The following is a 14,871-nucleotide window of genomic DNA, read 5'->3' on the forward strand; positions in this document are numbered from 1 at the left end:
AAGACATGAAGACAATACGATGAATAGTTTATGTAAAGTAGATTAAAATGAACTTTTATTAATCTATGATCATGATTTATGTTGGCTGGCCCAAATGGCACACCACTGCCTAAGAGGTCCTGGTGCTTTTGGGGGGACAAGGTTGTAGGAAATGCCTCCTCAGTCCATGCCGTTGCTCCACCCAGTGGCAAGAAAAGGAAGCCAGCCTGGACAGACCGCATCTTGTGGCGCATCAAACCCAAGAACGTGCCGTTGGACGACGACGACGACAAGGCGTCCGCCTCTACCGAGGACGACCTGGACGAGTACCCCCTAGTGGTCAGCCAGGACAAATACACCAGCGACATGAGCTACGGCGTCAGCGACCACAAGCCAGTCATGGCCAGCTTCAGCTTGGAGGTCTGGGACAGTCCATCAACTCACGTCTTTGACTTCGCAAAATCATGGATTGTTCTTTCCGCAGCTGAGGAAACACTTTGACACCGCGCTGGTCCACGTGTCTCCGGAGGGTGTTTGGAGCGCCGACCACGATGCTCTTCTCAACTACACGGTCCAGGAAGACTTCATGTCCTCAACGTGGGACTGGATCGGCCTCTACAAGGTTTGTCCCATGACAAAACCATACTTGATGCAGCACCATCTGCTGGATCCGCATGGTCACTGCAGCACTCGGCCCTGATGCCACTAGACTGTAACGACCAAAAGGGAATATAAAACAGATGGGTCCAAAATGTATTATTTATTATTAGACCGGAACTCTAATAACTAAAGTTCCTTGGGTGAATAATGTTAACTCACTACACCGGTATGTTTTAGCGCTTTTATGGCGAGTTTACTGACAAATATAAATAAGAACTTTACACTACTTTATATTAGACGTGGCAACAGCGGAGGATGAATGTCCCATAACAAGAAGATAGAGAAAAAGAAGAAGCTTATCGACTACGGTCGCCTTTGTACGCACTACAAAGGCGGACGCGCACAATTTTTCAAGATGTATGCAGATCCCAAATACAGATCAGCAGGTACCAGAAGGTAAGAAAAGTTGCTTTTGCATAGTATTGCGAAACAAAACGCCAGATAATATGTCTTACCTTATACACACACTATAATAATACTCGTATGTTGAAGCACATCTAACAGTGCAGCCTACACTTATCTCTTATGTATGACTGCCATCTACTGGTCACACTTATCATTACACCATGTACCAAATAAAATTGCTTCAAGGTGGGTAAGCTCAACCAAACGTATTCCTTACATTATGCGCACCGGGTTATAAGGAGCACTGTCGAGTTTTGAGGAGGAAAAAAATTATTTTAAGTGCGCCTTATAGCCTGGAAAAAACAGTATATATTATATATATATATATATATATATATATATATATATATATATATATATATATATATATATATATATATATATTTTATTTTTTATTTTTTTTATTTTATTTTTTTTATTACGGTATTATTTTTTTATTATTTTTTTTCAAGGCTTAAATCTCCAGATCAAATCATCAGTTAACCAGAGTTCAACCTTTTTGGATTAAAAAAAAACAAAAAAAAAATAACATGCAACATTTTCCTTAAAACTTTTTAACTTGGAATATTTGATGTGAAGTAATTCATAACAACACTGATTTTGATTAATTGGTTTTTTTGAGAAATTTAAAAGTTAAAGTTTAAAAAAATAATAATAATCCACCAAAATCCTTGGACACCTAAAGGCCCCACTCATAGAAGTGTTAAAAATAAGTGTAAAATCTCTGTATCAACTTCAGATCTATCTGCCTATTATAAGTTTTTATAATTTTTTAGTTTTTTTTTATGCACTTTTTGTCATAGAAAACCTTTGGAGCCTTAAATATGTCAATAAATCATAACAACATTAATTTTGATTCATTATTGTTTTTTGGGCAAAGTTTTTTTCACAAAAAAAAGTGCCCACTCGTTAGTGTTAAAAGGAAGTCATACATTATTATTATTTTTGTATCTTGTTTTTTAATATCAACGCTTTAATATCAACTTCAGATCTATCTGTTGATTATATATAAAACATTGTATGCCCTTTTTTTTTATCATACAAAATCTAGTTTTCTATGGCAAACACACAAAATATGTAATATATTCCCCAAAAAATATTTCAAAGTTGAATATTTGATGTGAAGTAATTGGAGCCTTCAATAGGCCAATAAATCATAACAACATTTATTTTAATTCATTATTATTTTTTGAGCAAAGTTTTTTTCACAAAAAAACTGCCCACTCATTAAAGTGTTAAAAATAAGTCATACATGTTTTTATTTATTTTATCTTGTTTTTTCATATCAACGCTTTAATATCAACTTCAGATCTATCTGTCGGTCATAAATAAAACATTATATGCCCTTTTTTATATCATACAAAATCTAGTTTTTTATGGCAAACACACAAAATATGTAATATTTTCCCCAAAAAATATTTCAAAGTTGAATATTTGATGTGAAGTAATTGGAGTCTTGAATAGGTCAATAAATTATAACATTTATTTTGATTCATTGTTATTTTTTGAGCAAAGTTGTTTTTCACAAAAAAACTGCCCACTCATTAAAGTGTTAAAAATAAGTCAAACATTTATTGTTTTTATCTTATTTTTTCATATCAACGCTTAAATATCAACTTCAGATCTGTCGATCATAAATAAAACATTTTATGCCCTTTTTTTTTTTTATCATATAAAAAAATCTAGTTTTTTATGGCAAACCCACACAATATGTAATATTTTCCCCAAAGTTGAATATTTGATGTGAAGTAATTGTAGCCTTGAATAGGTCAATAAATCATAATAACATTGATTTTGATTGATTATTATTTTTTGAGCATTGACCAAAAGCATGCATGACAGATTTGTGTTATTAGAGTCAACATCGCAACTTTTTCTTGTTACGTGTCACCTGTTTGCTCTTTTATAAAAAATGTTTTAATGTTTTTATTTGTAATTGTATTTTTACAAAAAAAATTAGCTGCGGGCCACAAATGACTCCCGGGCCACACTATGGATAGCCCTGGTCTAAATGATTATAAGGCAGAAAATAACTTAATCTGCTTCTTTTACACACGCCCAAACAATACTCATTAGATTTTTTTTATAAAGCATACAAATGTGAACCGGCTGTGCTGTTGTGCTGCAGGTGGGGTTCAAGAGTGCGAGCGACTACGAGACGTTCGTTTGGGTTCGTGAAGACGAGCTGCCGGAGACTGACGAAATCATCCAGGTTTGCATATTCAGACGCTAACAGAATGATGTCAGCCATACCGAAGAGATGATGTCACCGTGTTGTCACGCTGATTATAGCGCGATGTCTGGAGATGGGATTTATGGCTCACAGAAGGGAGTCAGATCTTACAAACCCCAAAACCCGTGAAGTTGGCACGCTGTGTAATTCGTAAATAAAAACAGAATACAATGATTTGCAAATCCTTTTCAACTTATATTCAATTGAATAGACTGCAAAGACAAGATATTTAATGTTCGAACAGAGAAACTTAATTTTGGCAAACAATCATCAACTTTGAATTTAATGGCAGCAACACGTTGCCAAAAAGTTGGCACAGGGGCATTTTTACCACTGTGTTACATGGCCTTTCCTTTTAACAACTCTCAGTAAAGCTTGAAGCTTCTCAGGTGGAATTATTTCCCATTCTTGCTTGATGTACAGCTTAAGTCGTTCAACAGTCCGGGGTCTCCGTTGTGGTATTTTAGGCTTCATAATGCGCCACACATTTTTAATGGGAGATAGGTCTGGACTACAGGCAGGCCAGTCTAGTACCCGCACTCTTTTACTATGAAGCCACGCTGTTGTAACACGTGGCTTGGCATTGTCTTGCTGAAAAAAGCAGGGGCGTCCATAATAACGTAGCTTGGATGACAAAATATGTTGCTCCAAACCTGTATGTACCTTTCAGCATTAATGGTGCTTTCACAGATGTGTAAGTTACCCATGTTTTGTGCACTAATATACCCCCATACCATCACAGATGCTGGCTTTTGAATTTTGCGCCTATAACAATCCGGATGGTTCTTTTCCTCTTTGTTCCGGAAGATACGACGTCCACAGTTTCCAAAAACAATTTGAAATGTGGACTCGTCAGACCACAGAACACTTTTCCACTTTGCATCAGTCCATCTTAGATGAGCTCAGGCCCAGCGAAGCCGGCAGCGTTTCTGGGTGTTGTTGATAAACGGCGTTCGCTTTGCATAGTAGTGTTTTAACTTGCACTTACAGATGTAGCGACCAACTGTAGTTACTGACAGTGGTTTTCTGAAGTGTTCCTGAGCCCATGTGGTGATATCCTTTACACACTTATGTCCCTTTTTGTTGCAGTACTGCCTGAGGGATCGAAAGGTCCGTAATATCATTTCTTAAATGCAGTGATTTCTCGAGATTCTCTGAATCCTTTGATGATATTACGGACCGTAGATGGTTACATCCCTAAATTTCTTGCAATAGCTCGTTGAGAAATATTGTTCTTAAACTCTTCGACAATTCGCCCCATCATTGTTTGTGAATGACTGAGCATTTCATGGAAGCTGCTTTTATACCCAATCATGGCACCCACCTGTTCCCAATTAGCCTGTTTCCCTGTGGGATGTTCCAAATAAGTGTTTGATGAGCATTCCTCAATTTTCTCAGTCTTTTTTGCCACTCGTGCCAGCTTTTTTGAAACATGTTGCAGACGTCCAATTCCAAATGAGCTAATATTTGCTAAAAATAACAAAGTTTTCCAGTTTGAACATTAAATATATTGTCTTTGCAGTCTATTCAATTGAATATAAGTTGAAAAGGTTTAGCAAATCATTGTATTCTGTTTTTATTTACCATTTACACAACGTGCCAACAGACAAAGAGCAGCTCGAAGACCTCTATGAAGAAAACAAGCAAGGAACCCAGATTTCCCTTGCCCGGACGCGGGTCACCGGGGCCCCCCTCTGGAGCCAGGCCCGGAGGTGGGGCACGATGGCGAGCGCCTGGTGGCCGGGCCTGTCCCCATGGGGCCCGGCCGGGCACAGCCCGAAGAGGCAACGTGGGTCCCCCCTCCAATGGGCTCACCACCCATAGCAGGGGTCATAGAGGTCGGGTGCGATGTGAGCTGGGCGGCAGCCGAGGGCAGGGCACTTGGCGGTCCGATCCTCGGCTACAGAAGCTAGCTCTTGGGACGTGGAACGTCACCTCGCTGGGGGGGAAGGAGCCTGAGCTAGTGCGCGAGGTGGAGAAGTTCCGGCTAGATATAGTCGGACTCACTTCGACGCACAGCAAGGGCTCTGGAACCAGTTCTCTCGAGAGGGGCTGGACTCTCTTCCACTCTGGCGTTGTCGGCAGTGAGAGGCGACGGGCTGGGGTGGCAATTCTTGTTTTCCCCCGGCTCAGAGCCTGCACGTTGGAGTTCAACCCGGTGGACGAGAGGGTAGCTTCCCTCCGCCTTCGGGTGGGGGAACGGGTCCTGACTGTGGTTTGCGCTTACGCGCCAAACTGCAGCTCAGAGTACCCACCCTTTTTGGATTCACTCGAGGGAGTACTTGAGAGTGCTCCCCCGGGTGATTCCCTCGTTCTACTGGGGGACTTCAATGCTCATGTTGGCAGCGACAGTGAAACCTGGAGAGGCGTGATTGGGAAGAATGGCTGCCCAGATCTGAACCCGAGCGGTGTTTTGTTATTGGACTTTTGTGCTCGTCACAGATTGTCCATAACGAACACCATGTTCAAACATAAGGGTGTCCATATGTGCACTTGGCACCAGGACACCCTAGGCCGCAGTTCCATGATCGACTTTGTAGTTGTGTCATCGGATTTGCGGCCTCATGTTTTGGACACTCGGGTGAAGAGAGGGGCGGAGCTTTCTACCGATCACCACCTGGTGGTGAGTTGGCTGCGATGGTGGGGGAGGATGCCGGACAGACCTGGCAGGCCCAAACGCATTGTGAGGGTTTGCTGGGAACGTCTGGCAGAGTCTCCTGTCAGAGAGAGTTTCAATTCCCACCTCCGGAAGAACTTTGAACATGTCACAAGGGAGGTGCTGGACATTGAGTCCGAATGGACCATGTTCCGCGCCTCTATTGTCGAGGCGGCTGATTGGAGCTGTGGCCGCAAGGTAGTTGGTGCTTGTCGTGGCGGTAATCCTAGAACCCGTTGGTGGACACCGGCGGTGAGGGATGCCGTCAAGCTGAAGAAGGAGTCCTATCGAGTTCTTTTGGCTCATAGGACTCCTGAGGCAGCGGACAAGTACCGACAGGCCAAGCGGTGTGCGGCTTCAGCGGTCGCGGAGGCAAAAACTTGGACATGGGAGGAGTTCGGTGAGGCCATGGAAAACGACTTCCGGACGGCTTCGAAGCAATTCTGGACCACCATCCGCCGCCTCAGGAAGGGGAAGCAGTGCACTATCAACACCGTGTATGGCGAGGATGGTGTTCTGCTGACCTCGACTGCGGATGTTGTGGATCGGTGGAGGGAATACTTCGAAGACCTCCTCAATCCCACCAACACGTCTTCCTATGAGGAAGCAGTGCCTGGGGAGTCTGTGGTGGGTTCTCCTATTTCTGGGGCTGAGGTTGCTGAGGTAGTTAAAAAGCTCCTCGGTGGCAAGGCCCCGGGGGTGGATGAGATCCGCCCGGAGTTCCTTAAGGCTCTGGATGCTGTGGGGCTGTCTTGGTTGACAAGACTCTGCAGCATCGCGTGGACATCGGGGGCGGTGCCACTGGATTGGCAGACCGGGGTGGTGGTTCCTCTCTTTAAGAAGGGGAACCGGAGGGTGTGTTCTAACTATCGTGGGATCACACTCCTCAGCCTTCCCGGTAAGGTCTATTCAGGTGTACTGGAGAGGAGGCTACGCCGGATAGTCGAACCTCGGATTCAGGAGGAACAGTGTGGTTTTCGTCCTGGTCGTGGAACTGTGGACCAGCTCTATACTCTCCGCAGGGTCCTTGAGGGTGCATGGGAGTTTGCCCAACCAGTCTACATGTGTTTTGTGGACTTGGAGAAGGCATTCGACCGTGTCCCTCGGGAAGTCCTGTGGGGAGTGCTCAGAGAGTACGGGGTATCGGACTGTCTGATTGTGGCAGTCCGCTCCCTGTATGATCAGTGCCAGAGCTTGGTCCGCATTGCCGGTAGTAAGTCGGACACGTTTCCACTGAGGGTTGGACTCCGCCAAGGCTGCCCTTTGTCACCGATTCTGTTCATAACTTTTATGGACAGAATTTCTAGGCGCAGTCAAGGCGTTGAGGGGATCTGGTTTGGTGGCTGCAGGATTAGGTCTCTGCTTTTTGCAGATGATGTGGTCCTGATGGCTTCATCTGGCCAGGATCTTCAGCTCTCACTGGATCGGTTCGCAGCTGAGTGTGAAGCGACTGGGATGAGAATCAGCACCTCCAAGTCCGAGTCCATGGTTCTCGCCCGGAAAAGGGTGGAGTGCCATCTCCGGGTTGGGGAGGAGATCTTGCCCCAAGTGGAGGAGTTCAAGTACCTCGGAGTCTTGTTCACGAGTGAGGGAAGAGTGGATCGTGAGATCGACAGGCGGATCGGTGCGGCGTCTTCAGTAATGCGGACGCTGTATCGATCCGTTGTGGTGAAGAAGGAGCTGAGCCGGAAGGCAAAGCTCTCAATTTACCGGTCGATCTACGTTCCCATCCTCACCTATGGTCATGAGCTTTGGGTTATGACCGAAAGGACAAGATCACGGGTACAAGCGGCCGAAATGAGTTTCCTCCGCCGGGTGGCGAGGCTCTCCCTTAGAGATAGGGTGAGAAGCTCTGCCATCCGGGAGGAGCTCAAAGTAAAGCCGCTGCTCCCCCACATCGAGAGGAGCCAGATGAGGTGGTTCGGGCATCTGGTTAGGATGCCACCCGAACACCTCCCTAGGGAGGTGTTTAGGGCACGTCCGACCGGTAGGAGGCCGCGGGGAAGACCCAGGACACGTTGGAAAGACTATGTCTCTCGGCTGGCCTGGGAACGCCTCGGGGTCCCACAGGAAGAGCTGGACGAAGTGGCTGGGGAGAGGGAAGTCTGGGCTTCCCTGCTTAGGCTGCTGCCCCCGCGACCCGACCTCGGATAAGCGGAAGAAGATGGATGGATGGACAACGTGCCAACTTCACTAGTTTGGGGGTTTTGTATTATTACCCTCGTAACCCTCCCCTATTTCCTGTCAGGTATCGGTGGATAAAGACGACATTCCTCTCCTGGGAGGACACTTTGTGTTAGGCTACTACAGCACAAACATGCAAAGCATCATCGGCCTCAGCGCCAACTTCCAGGTCACTCGCTTACATTTATTAATATTATCACATTGTTTTTGTCCACTTGTAATAAGTTACTTTCTTCCCGCGCAGATCTTGGAATCCAAGCGTGCCGTCATGGAGGGCCTCGTTCCAGAGAACGCCAACGGACTCACCAAATAAACAGCAACTCACTCCAGTGTCTTATATCATTTCATGCCTAATGAATTATGACGTCACATGATTGCAGATTTAGTTGAACACACACCTTCTTGTAACAAGTAGCCTTCCAGTAAATCATCAAATAAAAATGCCAAACTAAGTAAAAAGGTAGTGTTAGATTGGTTTGGCCTCAGATTTTCATGGATTTGAATAATGACAATATTAAAGAGATGTTCACGAAAAATCATGAAAGAATTATGTTAACTATACTTAATGGTAATTTCAGCATAAATTAAGTTAATTTAGCCTTTCTAATTTGCATGTTATTAGTCAAGTTGTGTGGCTGTTAATGAACGTCTAAGAATGCTGAAAAGTATATATTTGGTAAATGATTAAACTGGAAAAAATGGCTGTAAAAGTTATTTGAAGTATTCTTTATTTCTCTGTTTTGTGTAATTGAAATGAATATGTTTTGTTTGTATTATATTATTACATTTATGTTATTGCTGGGCTGCAATCACATGACCTAAGGTACGGGTCGGCAACCTTTACCACTCCAAGAGCCATTTTGACCCGTTTCACAAATTAAAGAAAACACAAAACTCTTTTGAAATTTAAAATGAAATAAAACTGCATATAAGTTTTTTTGCTTTGTGGTATGTATAAACAAACTATTATGGGTTACATTTATGAAATCAATGAACGACTGCAGAGAAAATGAAATAAAATTTCTGCATGCAACAAAACGTTTTTAACTCCGAAAAAGACGTCGGGTGTAAGGTTAAGTAAAATACTTAATGTCTATTTAAGTCCTCCTTGTAGTAATGAAAAAACAAAACGCCGAACTTAAATTATCTACTGGCAGAGAACCAAAAATGCCGTCCTCTCTCTCTTTGCCGTCATCCTTTTACTGGCGCCGTGCAGTCAGCTGCCAACCTGAATAATAAAATGTCTATTTCACTGAACAATTAAAAAATGTGAATATATGCAAAATTATAGGAAATTAAAATATTTATCATACTTGGTCAATGTGATTTCTGCTTCTGAACCGCAGCGCACATCGTCTCCTGTATGACGTCACCTTTATCTTCACACAGGATTGTAAACTCTCATCTGTGAGGCCTGTCCGATGTTGGGGGGCGGGGTTTGGTGATAGCGGGGGGGGGTATATTGTAGCCCGTAACAGAGTTTGGGCTGAAAGGGATTCTGGGTATTTGTTCTGTTGTGTTACGGTGCGGATGTTCTCCCGAAATGTGTTTGTCATTCTTGTTTGGTGTGGGTTCACACTGTGGCGCATATTTGTAACAGTGTTAAAGTTGTTTATATCGCCACCCTCAGTGTAACATGTATGGCTGTTGATCAAGTATACCTTGCAGTCACTTACATGTGTAAGAAGCCTCATATAACGTGACTGGGCCGGCACGCAGTTAGTATGCTGAAAAAGCGGACGTTTAAGGCAGTGCCATCACGGCACGCCCTCAGTATTGTTGTCCGGGTGAAAATCGGAGAATGGTTGCCCCCGGGGATTTTCGGGAGGGGCACTGATATTCGGGAGTCTCGCGGAAAAATTGGGAGGGTAGGCAAGTATGCAGCTGAGCCGCATCAGAGCCGCGGGTTGCCGACCCCTGACCTAGGGGCACATCTGGGTTTCAGGCGATGGAGTCCCATTAGGCTACTGTTTATTTACCTGCATCAGTGCAGATTTTGGTGTATTTTGAAATGTTTAGAGGCAAATATACAAGCGAACATGAACAAAATATTTTAAATGGGATGGAGTGGATTTTTACACTCTTAAAGAGGAACTGCACTTTTTGGGGGGAATTTTGCCTATCATTCACAGTCATTATGAGAGACATGACGACGGATCAATTTTTTTTTATGCATTCTAAATATCCATCCATCCATCCATTTTCTACCGCTTATTCCCATTGGGGTCGCGGGGGGCGCTGGAGCCTATCTCAGCTACAATCGGGCGGAAGGCGGGGTACACCCTGGACAAGTCGCCACCTCATCGCAGGGCCAACACAGATAGACAGACAACATTCACACTCACATTCACACACTAGGGCCAATTTAGTGTTGCCAATCAACCTATCCCCAGGTGCATGTCTTTGGAAGTGGGAGGGAGCCGGAGTACCCGGAGGGAACCCACGCAGTCACGAGGAGAACATGCAAACTCCACACAGAAAGATTAAATAAACGTAAATAAAAGTCCGCCAGTGGGAGCTCCACTATTGCGCCCACAAAATCCGATAATAAACCACTCAAAAAGCGCCAAAAATACTCCATTTACATTTTGTGACTTAAATATTAACCAAGTATTAGTGATATTGTTATTATAAGTGCTAACACAGACCAACAATTTATAGCGGCGCCGTGATCACTACCGTGTGTGACCATCGAGCGGTCTGCTGTTTCCTCGCTTCCTTGCTCCCTGGAAGTTTATTGTAGATAATAAACAAGTTGGTAGACTTTGACAGCCATTGAGGACCCGGAACTGGCGAGAATGACACGAAAAGACGCCTAGTGTTACCTGACTTAATTACAAACCCCGTTTCCATATGAGTTGGGGAATCGTGTTAGATGTAAATATAAACGGAATACAATGATTTGCAAATCCTTTTCAACCCATATTCAATTGAATGCACTACAAAGACAAGATATTTGATGTTCAAACTCATAAACTTTATTTTTTTTTGCAAATAATAATTAACTTAGAATACCAAAGTAGTTGGGAAAGGGCATGTTCACTACTGTGTTACATCACCTTTTCTTTTCTAAACGTTTGGGAACTGAGGAGACACATTTTTTAAGCTTCTCAGGTGGAATTCTTTCCCATTCTTGCTTGATGTACAGCTTAAGTTGTTCAGCAGTCCGGGGGTCTCCGTTGTGGTATTTTAGGCTTCATAATGCGCCACACATTTTCAATGGGAGACAGGTCTGGACTACAGGCAGGCCAGTCTAGTACCCGCACTCTTTTACTATGAAGCCACGTTGATGTAACACGTGGCTTGGCATTGTCTTGCTGAAATAAGCAGGGACGTCCATGGTAACGTTGCTTGGATGGCAACATATGTTGCTCCAAAACCTGTATGTACCTTTCAGCATTAATGGCGCCTTCACAGATGTGTAAGTTACCCATGTCTTGGGCACTAATACACCCCCATACCATCACAGATGCTGGCTTTTCAACTTTGCGCCTATAACAATCCGGATGGTTCTTTTCCTCTTTGGTCCGGAGGACACGACGTCCACAGTTTCCAAAAACAATTTGAAATGTGGACTCGTCAGACCACAGAACACTTTTCCCCTTTGTATCAGTCCATTTTAGATGAGCTCAGGCCCAGTGAAGCCGGCAGCGTTTCTGGGTGTTGTTGATGAACAGTTTTTGCCTTGCATAGGAGAGTTTTAACTTGCACTTACAGATGTAGCAACCAACTGTAGTTACTGACAGTGGGTTTCTGAAGTGTTCCTGAACCCATGTGGTGATATCCTTTACACACTGATGTCGCCTGTTGATGCAGTACAGCCTGAGGGATCGAAGGTCACGGGCTTAGCTGCTTACGTGCAGTGATTTCTCCAGATTCTCTGAACCCTTTGATGATATTACGGACCGTAGATGGTGAAATCCCTAAATTCCTTGCAATAGCTGGTTGAGAAAGGTTTTTCTTAAACTGCTCGACAATTTGCTCACGCATTTGTTGATAAAGTGGTGACCCTCGCCCCATCCTTGTTTGTGAATGACTGAGCACATCATGGAATCTACTTTGATACCCAATCATGGCACCCACCTGTTCCCAATTTGCCTGTTCACCTGTGGGATGTTCCAAATAAGTGTTTGATGAGCATTCCTCAACTTTATCACCTTTCCCAACTTCTATGTCACGTGTTGCTGGCATCAAATTCTAAAGTTAATGATTATTTGCAAAAAATAAATGTTCATCAGTTTGAACATCAAATATGTTGTCTTTGTAGCATATTCAACTGAATACGGGTTGAAAATGATTTGCAAATCATTGTATTCCGTTTATATTTACATCCAACACAATTTCCCAACTCATATGGAAACGGGGTTTGTACCTTAATGAACCACTTCTTTAGGGACTCTATGAAAACGCTTTCCTATCTCTATTTGAACGACTGGAACACCCAAGAACAGAGCAGCATTACGGCATTTTCTGCTCAAACTCTACACTCACTCTCATTTGTTTTAATGCTACTCTCAAGCTGCTTGACCATCATGAGAAAAATTAATGTGACATCATATGTAACCCAGCAATACTATGTATTTATTATATATTATTATTAATATTATATAATTCCTCATTTATTTTATTTTTTTTCTTGTCATATACAGTCTATGTTTGTGTTGTTCTGTTTGAATGAACTCATATGACAGTACATTCAGTAATATGTTTTTGTAACTTCTATCAAATGTAAATATCAGGTTTACATTGAGCAAACGCAGTGGTGTGCCATAAGGGCCATCAAGGCTTTCTCTGCTGTCTTAACATAACCAAAAATAATGATCATAATTCAAGATAAAAGTATTTTTCTATTTACTTTCCATACAAATATAAAAGTATTCATATTCTCTTCATGTCATATTATGCTCCTTCCAGTGCTGTTAGTTTTAGGTTATACAGTAGTTTGTATCCAATCAGAATTCAGTTAGCTTATGTTGCCATGCTGTACGAAATCTGCCCGAGGCTTTCAGAATCAACAATGCAGGCGTCTGTGCACTGTAAGTGAACGGGCACATGCAGTTGATAGACAGCATCAACAGCCAATCAGATCACGAGTCGTTGTCTGTAAGGCCCTCTGGATGGCCTTACGTTGAATGTGACATTTACGCGTCCTGTGATTGGATACTCGCCGGTTTGAGCCGCGGCGGTGCTATGCAGATCAGCAGAGCCACACCAACAGTTGATAGAATAGAATAGAATAGAAAGTACTTTATTGTTCCTTGGGGGGAATTCAGCACCACAGTTCGCTCACAATAAACAATAAACACTTGGGTATTTTTTACATGTGAATAATATACTGTAAATACAGTCTATTATACGGCATTATTCACGTGTGAATACTATAAATACAGTCTATTATACAGTATTATTCACATGTGACTAATATAAATACAGTCTATTATACAGCATTATTCACATGTGAATAATATAAATACAGTCTATTATACAGCATTATTCACATGTGACTAATATAAATACAGTCTATTATACAGCATTATTCACATGTGAATAATATAAATACAGTCTATTATACAGCATTATTCACGTGTGAATAATATAAATACAGTCTATTATACAGCATTATTCACATGTGACTAATATAAATACAGTGTATTATAAAGCATTATTCACTTGTGACTAATATAAATACAGTATATTATACAGCATTATTCACATGTGAATAATATAAATACAGTCTATTATACAGCATTATTCACATGTGAATAATATAAATACAGCATATTATACAGCATTATTCACATGTGAATAATATAAATACAGTCTATTATACAGCATTATTCACGTGTGAATAATATAAATACAGTCTATTATACAGCATTATTCACGTGTGAATAATATAAATACAGTCTATTATACAGCATTATTCACATGTGACTAATATAAATACAGTCTATTATACAGCATTATTCACATGTGAATAATATAAATACAGTCTATTATACAGCATTATTCACGTGTGAATAATATAAATACAGTCTATTATACAGCATTATTCACGTATGAATAATATAAATACAGTCTATTATACAGCATTATTCACATGTGACTAATATAAATACAGTCTATTATAAAGCATTATTCACATGTGACTAATATAAATACAGTCTATTATACAGCATTATTCACATGTGAATAATATAAATACAGTCTATTATACAGCATTATTCACATGTGAATAATATAAATACAGTCTATTATACAGCATTATTCACATGTGAATAATATAAATACAGCATATTATACAGCATTATTCACATGTGAATAATATAAATACAGTCTATTATACAGCATTATTCACGTGTGAATAATATAAATACAGTCTATTATACAGCATTATTCACGTGTGAATAATATAAATACAGTCTATTATACAGCATTATTCACATGTGACTAATATAAATACAGTCTATTATACAGCATTATTCACATGTGAATAATATAAATACAGTCTATTATACAGCATTATTCACGTGTGAATAATATAAATACAGTCTATTATACAGCATTATTCACGTATGAATAATATAAATACAGTCTATTATACAGCATTATTCACATGTGACTAATATAAATACAGTCTATTATAAAGCATTATTCACATGTGACTAATATAAATACAGTCTATTATACAGCATTATTCACATGTGAATAATATAAATACAGTCTATTATACAGCATTATTCACATGTGAATA

The 14,871-nt window shown here is 41.4% G+C and overlaps 1 protein-coding gene across 4 annotated transcripts in view; it reads left to right on the plus strand.

Annotated features, from left to right (window-relative positions):
- Nucleotides 1–8,831, plus strand: part of LOC133579807 (inositol polyphosphate 5-phosphatase K) — a 54,166-nt gene extending 45,335 nt beyond the window's left edge. For all 4 annotated transcript variants that reach the window (XM_061934119.1, XM_061934120.1, XM_061934121.1 and 1 more), the window contains 5 exons: nt 186–399; nt 464–601; nt 3,173–3,256; nt 8,182–8,286; nt 8,362–8,831. In XM_061934119.1, coding sequence (XP_061790103.1) covers nt 186–399; nt 464–601; nt 3,173–3,256; nt 8,182–8,286; nt 8,362–8,430 — 610 coding nt within the window. In that variant the 3' untranslated portion in view covers nt 8,431–8,831. The remainder of the gene's footprint in view (nt 1–185; nt 400–463; nt 602–3,172; nt 3,257–8,181; nt 8,287–8,361) is intronic.
- The last annotated feature ends 6,040 nt before the right edge of the window (nt 8,832–14,871 follow it).

This window comes from Nerophis lumbriciformis, linkage group LG03 (genome assembly GCF_033978685.3).
Source record: "Nerophis lumbriciformis linkage group LG03, RoL_Nlum_v2.1, whole genome shotgun sequence".
Taxonomy (NCBI): domain Eukaryota; kingdom Metazoa; phylum Chordata; class Actinopteri; order Syngnathiformes; family Syngnathidae; genus Nerophis; species Nerophis lumbriciformis.